Below are 25,809 nucleotides of genomic sequence, written 5' to 3' on the forward strand. Positions count from 1 at the left end.
GGCAAAAACAATGTTGGCAATAGATCACGAGCCCTCTTCTAGAATACTTTCATATCCCTTATTACATTTTATCCTATGAGCTGGGCAGGGCAAGATATTGCTATCCTAATTTCCATCCTGAGGAAACTAAGGCCAGGGCTCCACAGCAAGTTGGTGGCAGACTGGGAATGCAGCTCTCCGGACTCCTCGCCCCGTGCTTATTTGGGAAATGGAGGCATGAACACCAGCTGGCCAAGCAGAATCATCCAGCAACCGGCATCTCCTCCCACTGCGCAGCTCACACTCATGGTGGCTCGTTCCCCTGTGTCGGTGGTGTCTTTGTGCGCGGCCCAGCCGATGCGGGGTTCGGAAGAGGCCTGCCTGGCCCGGTTCTCCCCTTCCCTTCCAGTATGTGCTCTTGTCTCCTAGGTGCTGCTGGATGAGGAGAGAGAAGCCATGGCCAAATCCCGCCGGTTGGAGCGTAGCACCAGCAGCTTCAGTTATGCCTCTTACCACACCCTGGAGGAGGTAGGTCTGCCCAGTTGAGCTCCGGGCTCTCTTGTCCCTTTGGGCCCTCGGGGTCTCCCGACTCAGGCAGAGACCAGTGAAAGACTCTGAGGTTCACGGGAGAGTGTGAAATGACTCTTGGGGAGTCTCTGGAGAGCAGAGCAGACACTGGGTGAAGGTCTGTCAGGCAGACAGCTTCAAACAGGTCGAGAAGCCAGGATTCATATAGGGATAGAGAGAACTCAACAGTACAACCCAGGGCAGGTCTGGGACTGAGGAAAGGTCTACTAGGCAGAACACTGAGGTAGGGATACATCACTGGCCAGAGCAGAGCAGGTAGTGGCATCTCCAAATCCAGCACTGTGGCTGGGGACTCAGGGGTCTTGACTTCTCCACAAGCATTTCTGGTGTCAAGTGGCCCCAGCTGTGGGTCCTGGAGCATCGAAGGGACAGGAAGCCAGGCACATTGGAGAGCCATTTTGTAGAATAGAACAGAGTCGCCTCAGTTGGAGACAATTCTTGCTCCCAGTTACAGCCTGCCTTTCTGGACACCCAGCCCAGAAAGAAACTCAAGGCATAGGTTCCATTTTCATGAAAAAGATGTGATGGGATTGACATTGTCCCCTCTGGTATCACTGTCATTACTCTCCCGTTTCACATGGCCTGGAAGAGAAGATCCATTTTTTCCCATATGTTTGGTAATTCAATTATGTACATTGAAAGAGTGAGGGAAGGGGTTAATATGGCCTGTCAGTATTTACTGACATCCGAGATAAATAGTCCTGCTTTCAAACGGCTTAGAATCTCTAAGGGCCGAGACGACCAAAACAGCTGGGTCTGTGGGGTCTGTCAAACGGACTGAATGGGCCAAGAGAGTGGAAGCAAGAGAAACTTCCACCCTGAGAGCCTTGCAGGTTGACCCTGGGGACTGGGTAGGGTGAGGACACTCCTCTTCCAGAAAGAGGCTCAGCTCTGCACAGGGCCAGTTGCCTTCGACACCAGCTCCGCGTCTTTGATGTGTGCAATTCTCCCGCCGGGTCCTTTTAGACCCTCAAGGGAGGTGGGACAGCACGGGGAGGGTGGAGTGGGGGAAGGAGGATATCCGGGGAGAGCCTGGGCCCCGCCCCTCCCTGCCTCCCTGCCGGTCTGACAAACTTCATTCCTTTCAGATATATAGCTGGATCGACAACTTTGTAGCCGAGCACTCAGATATAGTCTCAAAAATTCGGATTGGCCACAGCTTTGAAAATCGGTCCATTGTTGTCCTGAAGGTAAAAGCGGGCAGTGTTGACCACCAGACTCTACAGTGAGAGCCCCTGGCATAAGACTGAACTCACGTAGGGTCATGGCAGGGTGGGAGTTTTAGGGACAGAGAAGATGTGTATACTCCTGCCCTGAGGTGACCCACAGCTTTGGGGCTGTGGTGTTCAGCGACCTACTCTCGCAGGTATGGACAGGTGATGGTGCAGCGACCTGGCAGGTCCTGGGTCAGGAAGTAGGTGGGAGGGTTGCAAAGGAGATGGAATTGCAGGGTGGTGGTCATCACCCCTGGTCTTGGGAGGTGAATGCGTGAGTCAGCATTCTCCCTATTCCCTTGGTTGCTTCATCTGTGAAATGGGAAGGGAGATAAATAGAGGCCTCATTTACAAATGATTGAGGTCATCTGGCTCAGGCAGCCCCACAGATAGGCCCGAGTCTGTGGGGAGACCTCCCAGCCCTTCACGGGGGCCACTGGAAACAGTTGGAGCAAACTTGACGGCGGCAATGGCCTTGGTCATGAAGAAGGCAGGATAGGTAGGAGTGTGGAGTCGAGCCAAGCCAAAAACAAGTCTTAGTATGTGCCCTAAAGGGCCCCCTCAAGGCACTTGACGTCCAGCTCTCAGACAAGACGGCGCTCCAGCTCTCGACAGCCCTGGGGGACTCTTCCAGAGGGCCCAGTGTTCTCATCTAACTTGGGACTTGACCTCCTCATTCCCTGCTTTGATTTCCCCCAGGGGCTGTCCGTGTCCTCTCTTTAATGTGACCTAGGACCTTGCTACTCAGAGTGGGGTCCTGGCACCTGCAGCAGCACCCCCGGGAACCCGTTAGAAACGCCCAACCACAGACCCCTCCTCAGACCTACTGACTGAGAGTCTGCATTTTCGTAAGATGCGGGGGGATTCGTGTGCCCTTTAAAGTTTGAGAAACACTAGTCTCAGACACTTTCAAGCCTGGGAAGCTCTGTGCTTCCAGCTGGATCACCTTGCTTCCCCAGTGCACCACTGTGTCACCGGGGATCCCACGCGTGTGCACTTCACGGACCCACGCACAGGTCCCTGCATATACAGCCCCTGTCTCGGGACACAGGGCCGCCCCAGGCAGTGCCCATACACCTGGGGCCACCTTCTGGGAGCCTAGGGACAGCTCTGTAGCTGTCTCCGTTCAAACCTGTTTGGGACCCGGTGCTTTTACCCAGTTTAGCACTGGAGGACCTCAGCGCCGGGCCATCTGGATCGACACTGGAATCCACTCCCGGGAGTGGATCACCCATGCCACTGGCATCTGGACCGCCAAGAAGGTCAGCACAGATGATGGGGGTGGGGCTGGGGTGGCGGCTACTCGACTATTTTAGGGCGCCCCTGGTTGCGAGATTGTACTTGGCTCGTTTAAACCTCGGGGGCTCTCTACTCCCCTGTCCTTTGGAACAGCTGCCACGCGCTCTGGCCTTTTGCAGCGCAGCGCCCACGTCCACCCTCCGCCTTCTAGTTGTTTAACCTCCAAGCCCGCAAAGAATGTATCTGATGGCCTGACGCCACCCCTGCCCGCGGCCACTGGCTGTGCAGAAGTCCTGACCTACCTCAGAGGAGAGCCTGCCAGCGCCTCCCATCCCTCACCCTGTACCCACTCTGCCCTGGCCTGCAGATTGTCACTGAATACGGCAAAGACCGCACGCTGACGGACCTACTGAACGCCATGGACATCTTCATGGAGATCGTCACCAACCCTGATGGGTTTGCGTTTACCCACAGCATGGTGAGGACATTCGGGAGGGAGAGGGTCAGGGGTCAGGGTCAGCTCTGGGTGGGGGCGGGGGGATGCAGGAACGGTCACTGTGGCTTTGGGAAGCTCAGCTGAGGTTCACTGGGGGCTGGCCCCTCAGGGGCTCCTGGTGGAGAGTCTCACGAAGGCAGGCAGGTGACTCAGGTACTACAGCTGCGACTCAACCCCTGTCCTGCTGCCCAGGGAAGGCCACTGTTGGCAGCCTGTCCTCGGGCCTCTCCCCACACCACAGCTTTAACCATAGGTGATCCGCAGTCTTGGCCCAGCCTCGTAGCAGCCCCATCCTGCCTTAGGCATTCCTTCCTTTTGCCCCTCTCTGTCCCACCAGACACCCCCCACCCCTTCCTAGGACAGGATGTCGGAGGCTTCCATCCCTGGGAAAGGGGTGAATGTCCCCCGCCCTGGGCTTTTCAGAACCGCCTGTGGCGGAAGAACAAGTCCACCAGACCTGGAATCTTCTGCATCGGTGTGGATCTTAACAGGAACTGGAAGTCAGGTTTTGGAGGTATGGCAATCTGCTGGACCTGGGGGCAGGGCTGGAGAAGGTCGTCTTGGCACGTCTCTCACACAGTCAGGTTATGTGGACTCATAACCGGAGAGGCAATGTAGTTAGTTAATGCGAGTGAGTCATGGCAGGAACAGGCAAGCACACGCCTAGGATTGGCTGTGCGATATGGGGAGAGGTTGCACATGCGTGGGCAATGTACGCATCCGCTCCAGCTTCGTGGGAAACGCGGGAAACGGCTCCTTGCTGCAGGGGTCAAATCCTAAATATGGCAGGGAAAGGTACAAGAGAGTCTTCAGGTTGTCCCTTCAGGAGGGACAAGATAGCCTTGCTGGTTGTTGAAAACCTAGAGTTTATACGCCCCCCAGATCTCTCCAGCCCTTCCTTGTAGGGAGCCCACCAAGAGAAAATGCCTTCAAACTCATTTCCCGAGAGTCATGACCTGAAATTTGCCCTTTGGGGAGGCCAGAACAGTAGTTTAAATCTAAAATAAGCCAAGTTCTTATCATTGACACTGACTTGAGCCTGGTTTTTACTTGCGACCCAGTTGCTTTGTAATCCTGGGCTGATGGACTGGTGCGTATCTGCAGGGCCATATTTCTTCCAGGCAGAGGTGGGCAGCTTCCTCTCAAGTTCTTGGTGTTCTTCCTGATTATCACCCTTACCACACCGGGGACATAGGGATTAGATGGGGAAACTGAGGTCTCCAGAAAGCCTAGGGACTAGTATGTGGACCCTGGGAATGCAGCGATTTGATGAACGGGATCCTGGGTCTAGCCAAGACAGGTTGCGTGGGCACCCCCTATTCTGGGGGTGTAGCGGGGTCAGAGTTTGGCTCCACAGGAGGCAGTGCCATTGCCGTGGAAAAGCAGATCCGCAGATGGATGGCCAGACCAATGAGACAGAACATTGTAGATCTGCCCATCACTGAAAATCTAGCTTCTCTCAGTCTGTTTTCATTGAAAAATAAGCGTCTAAAGCATCCAGAGCAAGGCGCTCAGCCCATGGTGTGGGGGCTGCCTGAGGATCTGGCACTGTGTGTGTAACCACTTGTGTAAGGGAACACAACCGTGTAAAAATGGGTGTTTTCACCTTCAAATGACCAGCCACTTTGCCCCAAGTTGCAATCCGCGAGGGCCCCTCAGAACCGGCTGAAGTGAGTACCCGTGGACCCTGAGACAGACTGGCTAGCAGAAAGACAAATTACCTTTTAAAGAAAATAACTTTTGTGTGTTTCACCACAGGGGGCTGGAGGAAATCAGTATATATACAAAGTGTAACACAAAAAAAAACAAAACGCGTATGAAAAAAAAAAAAGGCCCAGAGGGGACAAAAAGCTCCCATAATCCCACCACCCAAAGATTACTGCTTTTAATAATTTACCATGTCCTTCCAGAGATTTCCCCTTGCTACAAATTACATTTTCAGAGAAGGAAAAATAAATAGCTAATGAATCCATTAGCAGGTACTTGTGACACAGGCAGGCTCAGAGGACTTTGACTATGAACGTCAGAGAGAGGCAGGCAGCTAATTCCCATTTGGTCAGGGGAAGATTAGTTTATGCTGCTTAGCTCAAACCAGAACTAATGGCCTGAAGTGTTTCTCCATATTTGGGCAAAGCCACCTGGTCGTTGGCAGGGGAACCGCTTTCCTTGCGTGGGCTGCAAACGCAGACAAAGCTTTCAGCCTCCCCCGCTCTGCTCATCTGTTGCTGTTTGTCATTCAACAAGTGTAGCAAGTGCAGAAGCTCCCAGCAGACACAACAAACAGGGCCACTGTCCAGCCTGTGGGGCCGCTCCTCACCCTTGCTTCCTGCAGGCACATCCCCTTCTCACCAGGGTCCCCGCCCCGGGCGAGGACCCGCAGACCGAGGGGGTCTCACTCCCCGGTGACAGAATTGCCTCCGGGCCTGCCTGTGGACAGAAATAGTGTGTGTCTGGGTTGGTGACTCAGGCTGGAAGATTTTGTTTATGGTTTTATCATTGCCTTAATTTAATTGCTGCATAATGAGTAATCTGTAGACCATCCCTCCCACTCACGCTGCCCTCCCCTGCGCTCTTGGGGAGGACCGGTTTGCTGCAATCCTAGTGCAGCATCCGAACCAGTCCATGGGCCAGGCCCCCCGGTCCTCGGGCCAGTGCACTGCCCTGAGGGTCTGGGGGCGGGGGGGTCCTCTGGCATCCTTGGGAGGCTCCAGAAGTTGGGGTGATCCCTGACCTCTGCATTGGGCTTGTGCGCAGTCATTTCAGGAAGGAGGAAGAAGAGGAAGAACAGGGATGGCTCCTTCCAAATAACCCCCAAATCTTGACCAGCCCCCAGCCCAACCCCCATGACGCGGCCTCTGGGGAGGGCAGGCAGACAGAAGAGGAAGAAAAGAAATGGAGAGCAAAGAAGGGCAACAGAGTCGCTGAGTCGTGGTGTGGTTGGCCCTCTAAGACTAGGGTTTGTGATAAATACCCATCGAAATCTCAGTGGCTTAATATAGTAAAAGTTTGTTTTTCATGCACAGGAAGCTCAATGTAGGTAGGTGACTCTCCTTGGCAGCTTTCTCCCAATCGTGAGAGAAGGATCCGGGATGCTTCCTCCATCTAGAGGTTTTTGCTTTCAACCACATAGACTGAGGAGAGTGTGGAGAAGTCATGCCTGCTCTTACCAGCCTCCAGCTAGAAGTGACACCTCATTACTGCTCACATTCTCGTTGGCCAGAAGTAGTCACATGGCCTCAACCAAACTGCAAAGGAGGCTGGGACATGTGGAGGAGTCGCTGGATATTTTGTGAGCAGTAAGTGTCTTTCCCACGCCTTGGAATTTGAAGCCTCTGGGTGCTTTTATTTTTCTTCCAGGAAATGGTTCAAATAACAACCCCTGCTCTGAGACTTATCGTGGGCCCTCCCCTCAGTCGGAGCCAGAGGTGGCTGCCATCGTGGACTTCATCACATCCCATGGGAACATCAAGGCTCTGATCTCCATTCACAGCTACTCTCAGATGCTCATGTACCCTTATGGCCGCTCACCGGAGCCTGTTCCAAACCAGAAGGAGTTGGTGAGCTTGGCTGCTGGGGGCTTGGGGGAGGCATCAGGCAGGCTCCCACAGGGTTGAGGCCCTCACTCTGAAACAAGGGTCTGGACCAGTTAGTTGACCCCACGGTAAGAAGGAGAGGAGAGCTTGTTGTGCTCCCATGTGGTCAAGTTCAAAGCCGGAGGTGCTGTGCTCCCTTCTCGTGAGAGTCATCTGCATAGCCAACTTCCAGGATGCCTGAGTTCCCGTTTCTCAGCAGCTGGTGAGGGTGTGGGAGCACGGGGAGCCCCGGCCTCTCACCCTCTGGATGTAATCTCGCAGTACGATCTTGCCAAGGACGCAGCGCAGGCCCTGTATGAGGTCCACGGGATCCGGTACATTTATGGCAGCATCAGCACCACCCTCTGTGAGTGACCCTTGCCCTGGCTGCTGCTTTCGGCACCACGTCCACCGGGGGGGGTGGGGTGGGTGGGTGCAGTCTCTTTGCCGACTGGCAGCACTGGTTGGCCACAGGGCCGGGCCATAGGTCTGACCGGGCTGAGTCAGAGCTGGTTTCCAATCGGAATAGAGGGGTGAGTGGTGGCACCCAGAAACAGGCAGCTGCTTCTCTGCAGCACTAATTAATGCCCAACTCCCAATGCCTGGCTTTGTGATGGTCCCTGAGAGAGGAGATCTTAAGGGTGGTGGCCTCGAGGAGCTTTCCCTTTGCCGGGGGGAGAGAATGGGGAGAGAGGGCAGGGGGTGGCCCAGGTTGAGGCCTGGGTCAGGAAGCTTGATGTTGTCCGGGGTGAGTTGGGGTCAAGCTCCCAGGGCCCACTTACCACTCAGGATGCCTCTTAGCAAAACACCCTATTCTTCCTTTGGGGGCCATTTCTTTGCCCTTTTTTTTTTTTCTTTGCCCTTTTATATCCAGATGTGGCCAGCGGGATCACTGTCGACTGGGCCTATGACAATGGCATCAAGTTCTCCTTCACCTTCGAGCTCCGGGACACGGGGCGCTATGGCTTCCTGCTGCCGGCCTCCCAGATCATCCCCACGGCCCAGGAGACGTGGCTGGCGCTTCGGACCATCATGGAACACACCTTGAATCACCCCTACTAACAACACCACCGGGGGCAGAGCGGGAAGGTTCATTCCCTTCCCCGAGGACCGGGGCTCCTCCTGAAACCCAAGTGATGCCTCCTGTTCCCCACACCCCAACCCTGACCCCTTAGGAGATAAATACAAGTTTGAACAGGCTTGATGGCCTCTGGGGCTGGCCACCAACCCCTTTGGGCTCGCATTGAGGAGGGGAGAGGGGCACTTGAAACGCCTCTTCAGTCCCCAGGTACTCAGGAGGGTGAGGGGCCAGCCGACCTTACACTTGCTCGTCCTGCAAATGTGGGTCCTCCAGGCCCACGGCAGACAACGTACCTGCTGGGGGCTGCTAGTAGGCACATTGTCCCCTTGGTGTTTACATCCTAAGATGATCCTGGAGGGGACAATGTTTGATCAAAAGCAGCGGCTCTCCGGTGGCGACATTTCCGGCACCTTGAGGGAGAGGTGGGGACAGGCAGGCAGCTTCCTCCTCTTCCTGCTTCATTTCCTATGTTGGTAGGGGTCAGGGGTTCATTTCAGACTCCCCCTCTTTGAAGATCCCATTCACCCTCTAAAGGAGAGTGAACAAGTCACTGGTTTGCGACCTGCTCCTCCTGGGCACCCTCGCAGTCTCCGGTGGTCCTGGACAGAGTCACGGCCAGTCAGGGCCAGCACGGCGAAGCACCACACATCCAGGGAGAGGAAATCCTCTTTTCCCCCCCTCTTTGCCACAGTCACCATGGTTGTCCTGCGCTGAGCGGTTAGTCCCGGCCCGGCATTTACTAAGTAAGCACTTTATTTAAGGGAGAGAAGGGATAATATTTTGAGATAGAAGAAACAAGACGCACCCCCTCCCAATCCTGAGGTTTCTTTATTTTTTTTTTAGATTTACTTATTTATTTATATTATTTATTTTGAGAGAGACAGAGACAGCATGAGCAGGGGAAGGGCAGAGAGAGAGAGAGCATCCCAAGCAGGCTCCACGCTTGGCAACGCAGAGCCCGACACGGGGCTCAAACTTACGAAACCGTGAGATCATGACCTGAGCCAAAACCAAGAGTTGGACGCTTAACCCACAGAGCCTCCCAGGCGCCCCTCCTGAGGTTTTTCCTAATACTTTCCTCCTTCCTCCACCCCCAGGGAGCAGAGATAGTGGGTCTGTTTGCCCCGCCCTCAGGGCAAGGCAGGTACTCTGAAGAAGCTGGAGGTCAACGGCAACGCTGGGTGGGCCTGTGCACGTCCGAGGCAGAAAGCGAGACTTGCATTTGCAAGGGCCAGACTTTGGTTTTGTTGCAAAAGAGGAGGATTGTGGGTACCTGGGAGCTGGCCCCTGCAGGACACAGAGCACGGGGTTTTACTCTAAATCGCACACATGGAAGAAAGGAGGGTGAAGTGAGAACAAGTCCCTCTTTCCACCCTAAAAGGAGATAGAGGTTAAATTGGTAGATGGAGGGGATGGGTAGTGATCAGAACTCTAGGTAAGGCCCAGGTCCGAAAGGGCAATGAAGGAGCAGATTAACAATGGCCGAGCCGAGGGGTCTAGGCAGGTTATTAGAATGTACCCACGAGGCTGGGTACACTCTGAGCTGTTTAGCGCTCTGAGCAAAGAAATGGTGAGGAGGCCTGGGGTGGAAGCAAGAAGGCCGAGCCCGGGGGCCATGCGGCCAGCGGCCATGGTGGCACAGTGGCCATCGACTGGGGATGCCTGTGCCCAGGACCTGCCATGCCATGAGGAGGCCTGAGCAAGTCAGGGTAATGAACACCTGAAGAACCCAGATCCTCTCCAGGGGAAGAGCCAAAAGAAGGGAAGCATCCCGAATTGCGCTGTGGTTTCTCCCAGGAGACAGATTTTTTTTAAAGCTGGAAGTGATTTGAGCGAGCTAGAATTTCCAAGCTAAAGTTTTCTGCTATTAGCGGGAATAGGAGGCCATGGGCTAAATTAGTATGAGCTACAGATAAATAAAGCAAGTTATACCTTTACACACCGGAGTGCGTGATTATAACTTTTGTACCCTCTGTGCAAATATTTGAATTTCAGCCTCTTGGGGAGGATATTATCAGTGTTTAAAATTTTTTTTTCTTAATGTTTTTATTTATTTTTGAGAGAGAGACAGAGCATGAGCAGGGGAGGGGCAGAGAGAGAGGGAGACAGAATCTGAAGCAGGATCCAGGCTCCGAGCTGTCAGCACAGAGCCTGACGTGGGGCTCGAACCCACGGACTGTGAGATCATGACCCGAGCTCAAGTCGGACACTTAACCGACTGAGCCACCCAGGTGCCCTGATATTATCAGTATTAATATGCTTGTACTTCAGATAAGGAAAGTATGATGATTATTTGGACAGGTTTTTTTAATGTTTATTTATTATAAAGAGAGAGAGAGAGAATGTGCATGAGTAGGAGAGGGGCAGACAGAGAGAGAGAGAGAGAATCCCAAGCAATCTCCATGCTGTCAGCGCAGAGCCCGATGCAGGGCTCAACCCCACGAACTGTGAGATAATGACCTGAGTGAAATCAAGAGTCGAATGCTTAACTGACTGAGCCACCCAGGTGCCCCGATTCGGAGAGATTTTAAAGGCCACACAAGATCACATGGATGGGAAGTTGTCAAAGGGGTTTTGAACTCGGGTTTGTCTAACTCCAAAACCACTATGTCTCCATTTGTCCAAGTGTGACCTGTGGCCACATCGGCAGCAGAGTCCGTGGGGAGTAATTTAATGTGAAGATATTCGGGTTTCATTCCCAGAGTGAAACAATCTCTGGGATGTACCCCCTCCCCCCCAAATGTGTATTTTTACCATCTGCCCCAGGAGTTCTGAGGTCCCTTAAAGGCTGAGAACCACCTGCTTTCCTGTCTCCCAGAAGAACACATTTGAGTTTCCCTGGGGGAGTTGGGGCCTTGGGTCTCCCACCTTTTGCCATTATCTGTTAGGGCCGAGGGTGGTTACAACGGCGGGACGCTGGTCATCCTTTGCCAGAGTATTGCCAAGGGGCTGCCTTAGCCTAGCTGTGGTCTGCAGACCACAGGCATCAGCATCACGTGGGAGCTTGCTGGAAATACAAACTCTCAGGCCACCCAAGACCTCCTGAATCAGAAAGAACCTCTGGGCATGGGACCAGGTGATGCCAATGCCATGCTGGAGAGGCATGGCCCTAGAGGCAGGAGGGTCTGGACCCTGATGAGCTTCTCAGTAACAACAGTGAAAATAATAACCGTTTCTAGCACATACCGTGTGCCATTCATGGTTCCAAGGCATGACAGGTTTCAACACATTGCCTCCTCACGGCTCCGAGAAGTAAGACTCTCACTTTTTATTTTCAAATCAAGAGGCCCAGGATGAGGATAATAGCCAAAGGGTGCCCAGCGACTGAGAGGCAGGCCTGGGACATGAGTCTTGCCCAGAGCCCCTCAGGACCAGGGGCCAGGAGCTTGTTCTCACAGCCATGTTGGAAAGACCTCTGCGAGGCCAACAGGCTCACAAGAGTTGGGGCTGAAGCTGTTTTACAGATGGCGGTCTTCTGAAAGGCAACTTTCCCTTTAAAACCCTTCAATGACTTAACCCCCCCCCCCCCCCCCCCAGCCCAAGGTGCCACGTGGCTGGCTCTGCACACCTCTCCCGCTTTGCCTGAACACCTTGGTCATCAGCCCCAAGCTCTCTGACTTCCTCACAGCTCCTTCGGCTCCTTCCCAACTGGAAGCCCTTGCCTGTGCTCCTCCTTCTCTGGAACATTCTCTCACTCTCCCTCCAAATGACCCACTCCTTAAATTTTCCCCTTCAGTATAATTTCCTCACTTAGTCCTTCTAGGACCATCCATGAGAAGTCGATCTATTGTTCTCTTTGCCGAGGCCTTACGTACTTCCTCGATTAAGTGATAGTAACTGACTTCTTTGTTGCTTTGTCTCTGCCACTAGTTTGACTGCTCTGTAAGGGTAGGGACCACGTTCGGGTTATTCACCCTCAGTTCCTGTCAGGTGCACAGTGGGTACTCAGTATTTGTCAAAAGAGTGCTTCTCGTCCTCGTCCTCGTCCTCGTCCGCATTAGAACTAGGTTTAGCATTAGGTGACAGAATGGCTTTAGCAGATCGGGGTTTTATTATTTTTTTTCATGTAATAAGTTGCCTGAGGTGGGTAGACCAGCCCACCTGACTGAACCTGACTCCTTGGCGCGCTGGGGACCCAGACCTTTCTGGACTGTTCTGTTTTGTCACTCGGCCATCATTTTGACCTCCAGTCTACCTCCATCACGTGACTGAATTCCAGGCAGGATGAGGGGCAAGGGCAACAAACGTGAGCCAGCGGCTGAGTTGGGCGGTCCACGGACTTCAACTTACACTTTATTGGCGGGGACTGTGTCGGTGGCCATGCTCAGCTGCAAGGGAGGCTGGGAAATCACTTTATAGCTGAGCAGATTGCTGCCCCCGGTGAAATTAGAGTTCTGCTGGGAAGGAGAAAGGGGCGAATGGATATTGGAAAGACAGCCAGCAGTCGGCTGCTGCTTCTCAGAAGGGAGAGAAGATCTGAAGGGGGTCTCTGAATCAGTTTCTTGGCTCTAGGTAATCAAGTGACTGACTAAATGATTAAGCCACAGAACTTTCCAGGGCCCTTTCAAAGCTTCTGGCCCAACCCCCTCATCCTACAGTTATGAAGGCTGGGGGTCTCTGGACTCGCGAGGCCCTGCATGAACCTAACATCTGGGAGAAGACTAAAGCGAGGCCTCTTCTTCCTATGACCGAGGGGGTCTCCTCAGCAAGCCCAGGGACGTGATGGTTGGAGGAGTTTATCAAGTGAAAGCTCAAGACTTAAACATGTGAGTTTTAGAGATATTACAGAATAATCTCTTTTTCATAAAATCTGAACATTTTTGTTTTTCATTTCTGGGGTGTATAATGCCAAACAGGAGTTCAGTTTTTCTATATGCTGCCTGATTGGTGGTTGTTTTTTTTTTTTTTTACCCCCCCCCCCCCCCCCCCACCAACTGCTCTTTTTAGGTTATGTTTTTTCATCCTTCTCACCAGTAAAATTTATGAGCATTTATTTAAAAGAAAAAAAACACTGGAAAAACTGAAGAGAGAAAGAGTGATTATACATATGGAAAGCTATAAAGAACCACAGTGAATGTGCTGCGGTTATTGCTTTCTTAAAAAAACAAACCAGGCAGGCAGTTTGGAACCTGAAAGAGTCCTGTGTGAGGGCAGGCGGGTGGCAGAGGTGGAGAGCGATGGCCGAGTGGCCGCGGTCCAGGGAGCCCGGTGAGGAGCCCTTAGCTCTCCCCACCCCCACTCCCCGCCCTCCGCCATCTCCCCTCTGACCGCCCCCGACCGGCCCAGAGAGAAAATGACTTTACTGAAATCATAAAATTAAATTAAAAAAAAAAAAAAAAAAAAAGCTGCTTCAGAAAACTAAGAAGGCCCAGACAGCCACTTGCTACAGGCTGAGAGAATCTGGGGAACGTCAGCCTGTCAGTGCTCCACACATGGGTGAAGTCAGGCCACATCTTGAGCTTGGGGGGCAAGTCGTGTTCTTCTGGGGATGGGGGGAGGGGGCCGGTGTCCCGAAGGACAACTTTAGCCTGTTCCGCCTTCCAATGTTCTCCCTCCCCAAGTATGTGGGACGGTCCTTGGCAACCGCGACGGTCCTTGGCAACCGCGACGTGTTCGCAAATCCGTTGGTCCGGCTTGCTCCTCATTCACCTCTTGCTGTCTTGGCCAAACTCTGTGGCTCCCCATCTGCCCTCCTGCCCTCCCCCCATCAATTCCCCAAAGCACAGTTAAGAACGCAGGGTAACATTTCACAAAATTTGACTTGGGCATACAGAAGGGAAATACAATGTGGAAAGTTAAACCCTTCAACTGGACACTGGCTTTGGAGCTGGTTCTTGTCCCTTTGTGAGACAACCCCTCCTTCTCCTCCACCCTCTTGACCCGGTTCCCACGTTGCCTCTCCCCTCCCCCATTTTCTTTTTTCTTTTTCTTTTTTTTTCTTTTTTCTTTTTTTTCTTTTTCTTTTTCTTTTTCTTCTTCTTCTTCTTCTTCTTCTTCTTCTTTTTCTTTTCTTTTTCTTTTTCTTTTTCTTTTTCTTTTTCTTCTTTTTTACATTATGGGACATTCCTGCTTAGGTCTTCTCTCTTCCACATCTCTGTTCTGAGATTTCGCTTCTGACTTGACGCTTCCTAAAAACCCATTGAGTGTTTCTGTCTTTGGGATATGGATCCTGCCTCCCTTTTGGAGACACACTAGCCACTTGAAAGTGGGAGTTCTGCAGCTTCAAAGCAAACAAATAGGTCCTACTGGGCACTCCGTTAGGAAAGCGAAACTCAAGGAGGCTGCCACCAGGGCCTCGTCCTCCCAGCCTTCTATGAAGCCCCCAAGACCCGCAGCCTCCCCCTGTGGCCTCCCCCTGCAGCCTCTGCAGGACGTGGCCCTCTCCACCCACACTGTCCTGGGAACACTCATCCATCACAGGCCCCAGGACCCCTGTGGCTCTGCTCTGATCTGTTCACAAACCTGGAGAGCCAATCTCTCCCCTACCCAGACCTGTCATCACGGCTGTGATTCGTTCGGGGGTACAGAATACAAATGTCCTAGAATCATAAAGCATTACCGCTAGAAGAGACCAAGGAGATCATTCTGTCCTACTCTCTCAATACGTTGATGAGGAAACTGAGGCTGAGGGATGTGCACGTGATCTCCCCAATCATATAATAGGTTTGTGGTGATTTACTTTTGGAAGACATTCCTTCTCCTGTTTTTTGCTCTTTCCGGAAGTCAGAGGCTGTGTTTTTTGTTTGTTGGTTTTGTTTTTTAGGTACGTGTGATAGAAAGCCTCCTTGCTAAAGCTTGAGGGGGGGAAATGGAACTAATTGGTTCTTCCAAGAGGGGGGGTGGGGGTGGGGTGGCTAGAACCACCTGAATCACCTGGTCTTAGTTAGAGTCGGGAGGGGTGGTCCTTCGGAAGGAGGAGGACGCCGGGCAGGGAAAATGAGATGTGTTCATTACAGTCCACCGCTTAGCTGCCTCAAATTCTCATAGACTTCTCTTCCCATTCGCACGAGTGTACCACATACAGCCTGAAACACGCGTGCCGAAGGGAGACAGCTGAAGTCTCATCCAGCTCCTGCATCCAGTCATTTTGACTGTGCCCATTTGTGCTGTCTGCGAGGATCCCTCTTGTCCACTGTCTCCTTTGATCCCCAATATGGACGTGGGGAACTGATTCTCCTGCCTTTATAACAACCCATTTTCCAGGTTTTAGTTTGGGGATCTTTAAGCATTGTCTTAGAGCCTCTGTTTATCATGCTTGGGCACTCTCTGGCAACAGGGTTGCCATGGATGGTTGTCCAGTTTGTACACTGCACAAAAACATTCTGCTGAGAGGATGAGGGACTATGTCTGCCCAGAGGGAGACTAATGCCTTTTCCCATTTCACATAAAGGCTCCCCTAGGCTAAAATTGTATTGTCTTCTGACAACACAGCACTTTAAAAGCTTAGTAGATGCATCAGTTAGCAACAAACAATAAACAACGGTGCTTTTTACAGTTAATATTGAGGAAATGTATATTCTTTCATATTATATAGTCCAAAGGTGGGGCAACAGACTTGATAATATCCAGAGAAAGGTGTCTCCTTCTCAAGAGTGGAGAAACATTTTCTAGAAGCTTCCTTGCTGGCTTCCTTTCACCTCTTATTGGCCCAACGGAGTCACATGCCTACCCCCAGACCCATCACTTGCAAAAGACAATGGGGTTCCTCAATTGTCTTTTTTTTTTAATGTTTATTTTTGAGAGAGAGAGAGAGAGAGAGAGCATGATCAGGGGAGGGGCAGAGAGAGACAGAGACACAGAATCCGAAGCAGGCTCCAGGTTCTGAGCCATCAGCACAGAGCCTGATGTGGGGCCTGTGGAAGAAGGGAGGGACGCTGGACTCTACTCCATGTGGCTTCAGCTGTCCTTCCTCTGTTTGCGTTCAGGCCTCAGCCCCGTGACTGGCCCAAGAATCTGCATACCAGGCTGGTGGCTTCTTTCTCATGCTAATAGGTCTCGATGGCCTTCATCTTTGCCCTTGCTTTGGACCAATGTGAAGCAAGCCACTGTGGAAAGGCAGTACTGTGGCCCTCTGCCCCAGGTTTCGTTCTAGCAAATTGGTTTTTACCAAAAGGCAATTTTCAGCACCCTGAGGTGCTTTGGAGGGGCCCAGGGAATTAGGCCTAGCCTCCACCTGAGACCCAAAGTCCTCTCCCATTGTGTTTCCAGCTTCCTGCCCATGCTGGCCCTCATTTTAGCTTGCAGCATTGAATTAATCTTTTCCAACCTTGCAAGAAAATAGATTACATGACTCTTGGACACCTTAGATGTCTGGCTGGAGGCTTCAAGAGGCCCACTTGGCGGGGCAGGGCCCTTCCCCCACCCCACCTCCTTTCTGCAATGGGTTTGTCTTTTCTGGAAGGAATTCACAGAAGCCCCAAGAATTAGCCAACACCCCCCCCCCGCCCCCAACATGTGTAATGTGCATGAAACAGAGTCAAATTATAGGACAGCTTTAGAGTTAGAAATACAAAAAGAAATATTGTTTTCATAATGCAAACTGAAGGCAGGCTGTACGAAACCTCTTTTCCTGCTGGGGGACAGATTTGAAAGCTTGAGAATGTTACAGGGCACTGAGAGATGAGGGGGAGTAGGAGAGATGGCTAAGAAACAGTTCCTGGTCTGAGGAAGCTTCTAGTCTCGCTGGGAGACATACATTAAGGAGGAGCAAATGTGAGTTTGTGTTTTAGCACCGAATAGTGTAACGAACACCCCTTCCTTTCTCAGCCTAGCAAAATCCTATCATTAAGACCCAGGTCAGATGTCACCTTCTTGGGAAAGTCTTCCCTGGACCCTGCTGGACAGGCCAACAGTGCAGAGTCCATGGCCTTACTGGTGCCTCTCACGCACGTCAGAGGAAAGGCACTGCTAGGGTCTCCTGCAGTGAGGAAAGCAAGCCAGTAAGACTTTTGCCCTTCCACCCTGGTCTTGGTGACAGCTTCTCGTAAGACCTCTTGGAGAACCGACATGTCGGTTGGTTACTTGTGTTTTTCACACCAGACCGTGAGCTCCCTGAGATCAGGGACCGGCGTGACTTGGGCATCATCCCAGGGCACAGCACAGTACCTGGGCCAGAAGAATGAATAAGGCAAGGGGTGAGCATTCGGAGGAGGGGTAGATACTTGAAAAAGAAGCCAGAGGAAGCTTCGGGGAGAAAGAGGGCCTTATCTGGGGCCTGGAGGTCAGGCAAGGCTGCTGGAGTGGAGAGGAACAGTCTTCATGAGGTTCAACGTCTGTTGAGGGTGAATTCAGTGTTTCACTGTCTTCTCAGAGCTAGGCTTGGCTGAGAGTGGGGGGTAAATCTAATGGGGTCACTCTGCCCCAGCCATAGAGGGTAGGCCAGGTAGGGGGTGGGATAGGGAGGCAGAGGGAACAGATGGAAACCAGAAAGGGCCACCTTGGCTGTTGTCAGTGTCCGAGCCTGAGCCCCTGACACAGAGCAGGGCCCCCAGATGGTGCTGGGTATCCGTCGGGGGCCCCCTGTGGATTAGGGCGGATTTGTGTTAGATGTTTCTACCATGAGATCAGCATCCAGAGCCCGAGCAAATTCCCCTTTGTGAGTTCCGGTTTCTCCTGTATACTGTGCAGTCCCCACAGGGGTCTGGCCCCGGTTCCCACCACCACGCTTTCTATTCAGATGACATCTGGTTACAGTTCCCATCAAGGGCGACCGCGATCCTGGGCCCTGTAGTGGGGGGGGGGGGGGGGGGGGAGGGAAACACTGGCGAGAGTCGAGTTCCTGCCCCAGCTGCGGTCGCTGTGGCCTGACTCCCGCAAGACCGCCGAGGCCGGCCAGGAGGAGTGGGGCCTTGAAGCCCCCTTCAGGGGGCTGTACCCCAGAGCGGGATGTGCCTTGTGCAGGGGAGGGGCAGCCCTGGACAGAGCCAGTGTGGTGAGAAGCCAGCGGGTACAAGCACTGGATGGGGGCAGAGAGTCCCAGCGTCCTCTGTCCCAGGAACAGAAGAGCTGGCCCTCAGGAGCGTGGGAGAAGGGGACACCCCACACGAGGCTCCAGCTGGTTGGCTGTGGGTGAGCAGGCTCCCAGCTGACCCTCAGGCTCCAGCTGACCCTCAGGCTCAGGCTGGCACTTCATGGCCAAGGGGTTGAGGCCTGGCTTATCTCCCCAGCTGCCCTGTTCCCTGCCACTTTATCAGGGAGGGCGAGAAGGTATCAGAGATCGGGGCCCTCATCCTCCCTCCCCGTGGGACAGGGCCCAGGTGCAAGGCGGGGCGGGGAGGGGACCAGCTCTCGGGCACGGTCGGAAGGACCCGGGAGACCTGGGAGAGTTTAAAAAGCCCCGGGACCTTCTCTCGGCCTCAGTTGATGTTCCCAGCTGGCTGCAGCATGAGGGGGCTGCTGATTTGGAGTGTGCTGCTAGGGGCTGTCCTTGGCAAAGAGGACTTTGTGGGGTAAGGGTATGGAGCGAAGGGGGTGCTCAGACAGGAGACGGGAGGACTCCGCCCCCCGCCAGTGTCTGGAGGAGAGAGACTGACTTATGGGATGACTCCAGAGAGGAGCAGACTAGCGGGCCCTAGGAGGCAGACTGACCGGGCACCAGGGCTGAGAAGGAAGGGGTCTGGTCCCTCTGGGCAGCTTCCCGAGCCCCCGAGAAATCTGAGCTTGAAGGAGGAGTTTTCAGGAGGGGAGGTGGGAGGAGGCCTGATGGGCTTTGGAGAGAGAGAGAAATAGTCTAAATCGGGACGGGGTAGCAGCTGTGTCCAGAAGGCTCCAAGGAGCCTGGGCCTCCCCTTGCGAAGACCCCTCGTGCTTCCCCCTGCTCAGCCCGGAGGCTCGAGCCCAGCCTGGGGCTTCCAGGCCACTGGATGCGGCGTCCTCCCACCTGGGGAGTGTGGAGGGCCAATCAGAGCTGCTCAGGCCCCCAGTGTCCCCTCCCTCTCTGCCCAGGCACCAGGTGCTCCGAATCTCTGCTGCCGATGAAGCCCAGGTCCAGAAGGTGAAGGAGTTGGAGGACCTCGAGCACCTGCAGGTCGGAAGAAGTGGGGAGTCCTCCAGGAGGCCCCAGGGCTCCTCCCAGGCCAGCCGGGCCCACCCCAGGACCCCATCATCCCCTGGGGCCACCTGGGGCCTGGCCCTGCTCTCCTCAGCCACCCAGAAAGGACCCGGGGGACTGCTTCCTGTCGGAAAACGATTTAACCTCCTAGTTCCAGACTCTTCCTGCCCTTGAGCATCCGAGCAAAGGGAGGGCCTTCTCTCTAGCGCTTCTCTTTGCTTGCCGTCTTGAAGCTCCTCCGCGATGCTTCCCGGGCCATTTCCCTGACCGTGGTGGACGCCGTCCAGGGCCCACGGTTTCCCCTCGGTCCCCGGCCCCTAACGCCCACGCCGCAGCCCCAGGTGTACGTGAACCCCTGGCGTCGGCACCCCCTCCCGGCTGGCCCTTGCCCGGCTCACCGTGGCGGTGCCCGTTCTCGTCCTCTCCAGCTGGACTTCTGGCGGGGCCCTGGCCAGCCCGGCTCTCCCATCGACGTCCGAGTGCCCTTCCCCAGCATCCAGGCTGTCAAGGCCTTCCTGGAGGCCCACGGCCTCGGGTACACGATCATGATTGAGGACGTGCAGTCGTTGCTGGACGAGGAGCAGGAGCAGATGTTCGCCTTCCAGGCCCGGTCCCGCTCCACCGACACCTTCAACTACGCCACCTACCACACCCTGGAGGAGGTGAGGGGCCGCCGGGACCACTCCGCACCGCACCGGCACGGAGTCAGGGGTGACCTGGGCATGCGCAGCACCCGCCCCGTCTCCGGGTGGCTCGGGGCTGGGGGGGGGGGGGCGGGGAGGGGGGTCTGGGCTGCGGCTCCGCTACGTTGCAGGGCCTGTGGCAGGCTGGCTGACGCTGCTGCAGGGGGGAAGCGTCCGGGTGACAGCCGGCCTCCCCTTCTCTCCCTTCTCAGATCTACAGCTTCATGGATATGCTGGTGGCCGAGCACCCACAGCTTGTGAGCAAGCTCCAGATCGGCAACACCTACGAGGGGCGTCCCATCTATGTGCTGAAGGTAACGGACACCTAGGCAAAAATGGGCACCCACATCTGTGTGTGGGGGCCCGTGGGTGAGCCCAGGGTCACCGAGAACGCTCTGCTATATGAACCCCCCGTGCTGACATTTGGGAAGGTCGCAATTTCTATGCTGGTCTAGCCGTAGGCATACCCGGGCACACACGGTTCTTAAACTTTTAAGTGACCGAGTGTTTTCAAGCAAGCGTCCCGTTGCGGAAAGTATCCGAGAGTCCGGGTAGTCCAGATAAAATGGTTTATTTGTGACACCCCACAGAGAACTGTGTCTGGGCAGAGGAAAAGAGTAGGGCCCGGAGTTCTGGCTGAGTCATATTTGCCCCAAGGCCAGGGTGAAGGCTGGAGGCCAAGTTCTGTGGGATTCCTGCGCGGGCCCCACCCCCACCCCTCACCTGAGTGATGGCCCCACAAGGAAAGCCTTAACCTGAGATACCCAGGGAGCCGATGGCCTCTGGCCTGGCGTGTGCTCCCCTTCAAGGAGGCAAGATAAGACCCGAGCTGGATCTCTTTGCTTTTCTTGTTCAGTTCAGCACCGGGGGAAACAACCGTCCCGCCATCTGGATCGACACGGGGATCCATTCCCGGGAGTGGGTTACCCAGGCCAGCGGGGTCTGGTTTGCCAAGAAGGTAAGCTCGGGGAGGTGAGGAGGGTTCTCACCTGGTGGGCTGGTGGTCAAGGCCCACGGGAGCCCGGGCCTCCCCTTTGCATCCAGAAGCAGGGATGCAGAGGTGCAAATGTCCGTTGCTCTAGGGTGGCCGATGCCTGGCCTGACCCACTCTGCCTGCGTGTCCCCCCCACCAGATCACACAAGACTATGGCCAGGACTTCACTCTCACTGCCATTCTTGATTCCATGGACATCTTCCTGGAGATTGTCACTAACCCTGATGGTTTTGCCTTCACCCACAGCAAGGTACAGACTTCCTCTCGTTCTTGGGGAAAACACGGCGGGCCCCTGGCCTCTGAGCCCCGCAGGCTACTCACCCCGAATCTCAACCCCCAGAAGTTGAAGGAGGGGCAAACAGACCTGTTCTGCTGGACCAGGGTTCTCATCCTAGGCCTTCTTGATGAGGCCCCTCAACTCTCAACCCCTCCGTTGAGAGAGGCAAAAATGTCTTCAGACATTGCCATATATCTGGGGATGGAGAGGGGGGACAAAATCCCCCAGACCCGCTGCCCTGGACCTTATTTCCTAACTTTATTTTACTTTTATGGCAGGTACAGCCTGCTACCAATCCCGCGTGTCCGGGCAGGGGGCGGGGGGAGGGGCACCTTTGTTTCCGCCGGTAGAAACCTCTGGCCAAGTGCCGTCCACTGTTGCCTCTGTTCTCCTTCAACCAAGAGCCCCCTTTGCAGACGGACCTTCCCGACAACCTTGAACGTGGCTTCTGATCCGTGCTGTGTCCACGCCCATGCTCCTGATCAGAGCGCCTCGTGTCGGTTGTGGCCACTCGCGGCCCGCACTGCTCTCCGCGGGCTCTGGCCCCCGGCCCAGCACGGTGACCGACAGGTGTCTGGTTCCTTCCTCAGAATCGCATGTGGCGCAAGACTCGATCCCTCACACCGGGCTCCTCCTGTGTTGGGGTGGACCCCAACCGGAACTGGGATGCTGGCTTTGGGAGTAAGGCCCAGTGTGATTTGGGGGCAGGGACGGGAAACCCAGATGGCTTCTTCCCCGCCTGTGTCCTGCTGCCCCCCCTACCCCTTTCCTGCCCCAGCAGGGAGGGCAGAGATGTCAGCCTCTCCGCTGAGGCTCCCAGGGAGGGAGGAGGGCCTCTGAGATTTTCTTGCTCCTCGTCCGTAGAAACAAATCTCCCCCCATTGGAACTTAGGTCTGAAACCTATGTGGGGGGTTTCTAGAGTAACTTCAGCTCCTTCTCTCTGTGGTCCCTTCACTGCAAGAATGGATCTTGCTTGGGGAGCCCTCCTTCCCTCTCTGGGCACGTCCACCTGGCTGGGGAGGGAGGCAGGCCCCCCAGGTTATAAAAGGCCTTGGCCTTTCCTTAATTCCAGGGTGGGGGTGAGCCCTCCTGCATCCCACCCTTATTTCCACGCAAAGAACTTGAGGGTGTGGAAGCCACGCTGCTTGGCTGTTAAGGAATGCTACCCCCCCCCTCTCCTCCCACAGTGGCCGGAGCCAGCAGCAACCCCTGCACGGACACTTACCGTGGCAAGTTTGCAAATTCCGAAGTGGAGGTCAAGTCCATCGTGGACTTTGTGAAGAGCCATGGGAACATCAAGGCCTTCATCTCCATCCACAGCTACTCCCAGCTCCTCCTGTATCCCTACGGCTACAAGGCAGAGCCAGCCCCCGACCGGGACGAGCTGGTATGTGCTGATCCCTTGCTTGCCCTGCCGTGCCCAGCACCCCTTTCCACGGACCCCTGATGCCTTGGGAAGACCGGCAAGGCGGACTTGTCTCGCTTTCTGTCTGGGAAACTGAGGTACAGAGTGGCTGAGTCACTTCTGTCCCATGACACTGCAAGGGGAAGGGCTAGACTTTGAGCTTGTACCACAAGTTCAATCTGGAGCCGCGGTGTGATCAACGGCCAGCCAGACGTCCTGCGGGGTTCGGGGATCGCGGGGCTGCTGAGCTCCCGCTGTGCGCGGGGCCCCGTGCTCTCTGCTGGGCTACTTCCCAGCTAGACGCTGGGCTACCCTGGCCCTGGCGTTACTGGCCGTAACAGGTGGTATCGCTTGGCATTTTCTCCAGGATCAGCTGGCCAAGTCTGCTGTGACGGCCCTGGCCTCTCTGTATGGGACCAAGTTCAAGTACGGCAGCATCATCAAAACGATTTGTAAGTGGGTGCACGGTCTCTGGGGTGGCACCGGGAGAAAGCTTAGCCGGCTTTTCCTGCCTGACGCGGTGTTCCTCCTGGAGGAAGCAGCCAGGGGTGTGCCTAGATCTGGGAGCATGGGCGAGGACAACAGCCCTCGGCGGTGCCTCAGGGAGCAGTGGGGCCCTTTCCTGAAGTGAACTCTGCCTTCGTCGATACCTCCAGACAAGCCTATCAGTTCCTCTGAGAACTTTTGTCCCCTTGTCTGGGGTTAAGTCCAGCTTTAGGAGGGCATGGAGAGTTCCGCTGGCGTTTGTAGATCACCAAGAAACTCACCTTAAAAAAATACGCTTCCTCCAATGCCTTTCAGTGAGAGAATATGTCCTATCTTTTCCCAGCTTACTTGTACGTGCAATGCCCCTGCGAGGAGCACTGTTATGTCAGAATGGAATTAAGTCAGCAAATGTTCATTGAGCACCTACTCTGTACCAGGCCTTGTTTTCTGCGCTTGGGAAATAGTTGGAAATAAGCGAAGATCAGGAAACGTACGTTCTAGTCAGGGAGAGTGACAATAAACACGAATGAGTAGACGATACAGTGTGTTAGGCCACGAATGCTAGGGAGAAAAAGAAAAACTAGAACCTGGTGAGCGGAGTCAGGAATATCGGGCATGGAAGTTGGGTGGGTGGGTTGAAGGGTAGGCCTCATTGAGACAGGAAAATTTGGGCCAGTGTTGAAGGACACGAGGAAGGGCGCCAAGAGGCTATCTATCTGGGGGAAGAGCCTCGCAGGCAGAGGAACCTTCTAGAACAAAGGCCCTGCCATGTGATCTGGACTGGCGTGTTGAGGGGATAGCAGGGACAACATGGAGCCCTAGGTGATGGCCGCAGGGTGAGAGCACACGGGGGTCGTCGGGGACAGGTGGGGGGCGGGGGGGCAGATCCCGTAGGGCCCTGAGGAATGCAGTAAGTTTGCTGGCCGACGACAGGCCGAAGTACTGAGTCAGAGGCCGAGGACAGAGGTGAGAGGGCTTGCAGGCACCCTTCACGTACCTCCGCCCCCGCGCGCCCAGGGCTTGGTAGATGAGTGGGCCACGGTCTTACTGAGGGCTGGCCTCGCTTTTGGACTTCAGGCCTCGTTTGGAAATGGGTTTCAAACCGCACCAGAGGTTGTCGCTTCGGTCGGCGTTGCCAGGTTAAGTCCGGATACGCAGCCCACCTCCCACACCCCTGCCCAATTCAAAACCAACTTCGTTACCCGCTGTTAACCGCAAAGCTGGGCAAAATTCCCTCCAGAAAGACAGACGAGGGGCCTGTGCTTTGCCTCTGGCCTTCTGCACTCTCTCCTGCAGACCAGAGCCCCAGGGGACAGATCCTGGTTACTCAAGCGGGTAACTCTGGTATATTTGGAGGTTTGACCAAAGCAGCTGTTGGAGGGAGGTGGTTTTCAGCGGGGCTTTTGCAACAGCAAGAACTTTCTCGCATTCCCCCGTGATAGGAGATCCACTGCCGGTCCTCCTGTCTGGGCCTCTGGAGCTCAGACCCCTTGGGGGACTTCCTGGGAGGGAGCCAGGCTGCTTGGTCAACAGCAGGCACTTAGTAGCCGCTGACTCCAGTCAACCCTGCATGAGGCTCCGGGTTTAGGACCGTTGGCCCAGGCCGTACCAGTGTTTCTAAGTTTTTGACCTTTGCTCTCCGGCATCTGCTCCTGCCCCAGACCAAGCCAGCGGAAGCACCATCGACTGGACCTACAGCCAGGGCATCAAGTACTCCTACACCTTCGAGCTCCGGGACACGGGGCGCTATGGCTTCCTGCTGCCGGCCTCCCAGATCGTCCCCACGGCCCAGGAGACGTGGCTGGCGCTTCGGACCATCATGGAACACACCCTGAATCACCCCTACTGAACTGGTCCTTCGGCCCTCTCTTCTTCCTCCTCTCTGGCCCCACCCGGGCGACCAAATAAAGTCTGAGTGTAAGTGGAACAGAATCTTGGGGGCTCACGTGTGGGAACGTACGTGGCACGTCCGCCTTTTCAAGCTAGGGCAGAAGTGATTTAGTTCCTGCAGGCCTCGCCGGAAATGTGCGGGCGGTTGGACTAGATGACCCCTCGATTGCCCCCGCCTTCCGAGGTCCTCTGAATTTGGATCCAAGTGGTGTCTGTTTTAATCAGACCACCCTGGGCTTAGCTCATCGGTGGGGCGATGTGTTCATACCTTAGTAGCAAGCGGCAGCCGCAGCTGCTGACCGAATGCCTGGGACCCCGCAGTGGTCAGGAATTCAGCTCGTACGAGAGTGTTGCCAGTTGGATCCATGTATCTACAAGAGCCGTAACTCTAAGTATGAGACAGAATAATCCTGGTGGCCACCGCTGTCCCAAATAGACATTGCAGCCAGGCCCGGCCCATTTCTGTAAAGCCAGATACGGTCTCCCACTCCTGGATTAAATCGGAAGAAAACGATTAGGTCGAATGAAATAATTTACTGAAGATAAAGAACGAACACCAATCCCAGAATCTTTTACTAACTGTGGTGCCTCGTGACGACTTTGCCTTTAGGGACAGAAGTAGCTTTCTTCTCATACGTCACATCCTTTCTAGCATCCTTCGGGTCTCCACTTCCTTTTCTATTTGACCACCATTACTCCTTATCATTTGCAACGTTTCTCACATAGAAGGCTCTCCTCTTGACACTCTCCAGAGCTCCTAAAACTCGTTGGGTTTCCTCCTTTGGCTTGGTGATTCTGCTGGCTATGAGATCACACTCGGCGGCCAGTACACTACATAGGGCATCCCGACTCTT

General features: G+C 54.6%; 2 protein-coding genes across 5 annotated transcripts in view; both read left to right on the forward strand.

Annotated features, from left to right (window-relative positions):
- The window catches only part of CPA5 (carboxypeptidase A5), a 21,563-nt gene extending 13,273 nt beyond the window's left edge, over positions 1–8,290 (forward strand). For all 4 annotated transcript variants that reach the window (XM_049643000.1, XM_049643002.1, XM_049643001.1 and 1 more), the window contains 8 exons: positions 409–507; positions 1,656–1,757; positions 2,942–3,043; positions 3,388–3,498; positions 3,940–4,030; positions 6,874–7,073; positions 7,371–7,455; positions 7,963–8,290. In XM_049643000.1, coding sequence (XP_049498957.1) covers positions 409–507; positions 1,656–1,757; positions 2,942–3,043; positions 3,388–3,498; positions 3,940–4,030; positions 6,874–7,073; positions 7,371–7,455; positions 7,963–8,150 — 978 coding nt within the window. In that variant the 3' untranslated portion in view covers positions 8,151–8,290. The remainder of the gene's footprint in view (positions 1–408; positions 508–1,655; positions 1,758–2,941; positions 3,044–3,387; positions 3,499–3,939; positions 4,031–6,873; positions 7,074–7,370; positions 7,456–7,962) is intronic.
- Positions 8,291–18,470: 10,180 nt separating this feature from the next.
- CPA1 (carboxypeptidase A1) lies at positions 18,471–25,010 on the forward strand. Its single transcript, XM_049643016.1, has 10 exons — positions 18,471–18,617; positions 19,114–19,195; positions 19,648–19,881; positions 20,115–20,216; positions 20,759–20,860; positions 21,036–21,146; positions 21,764–21,854; positions 22,362–22,561; positions 22,947–23,031; positions 24,727–25,010. Exons 1-10 carry the CDS (start codon positions 18,532–18,534, stop codon positions 24,912–24,914), a joined length of 1,281 nt encoding a protein of 426 aa, XP_049498973.1. The 5' UTR covers positions 18,471–18,531; the 3' UTR covers positions 24,915–25,010.
- Positions 25,011–25,809: the final 799 nt, after the last annotated feature.

Source organism: Panthera uncia, chromosome A2, assembly GCF_023721935.1.
Source record: "Panthera uncia isolate 11264 chromosome A2, Puncia_PCG_1.0, whole genome shotgun sequence".
In the NCBI taxonomy this organism is placed as follows: domain Eukaryota; kingdom Metazoa; phylum Chordata; class Mammalia; order Carnivora; family Felidae; genus Panthera; species Panthera uncia.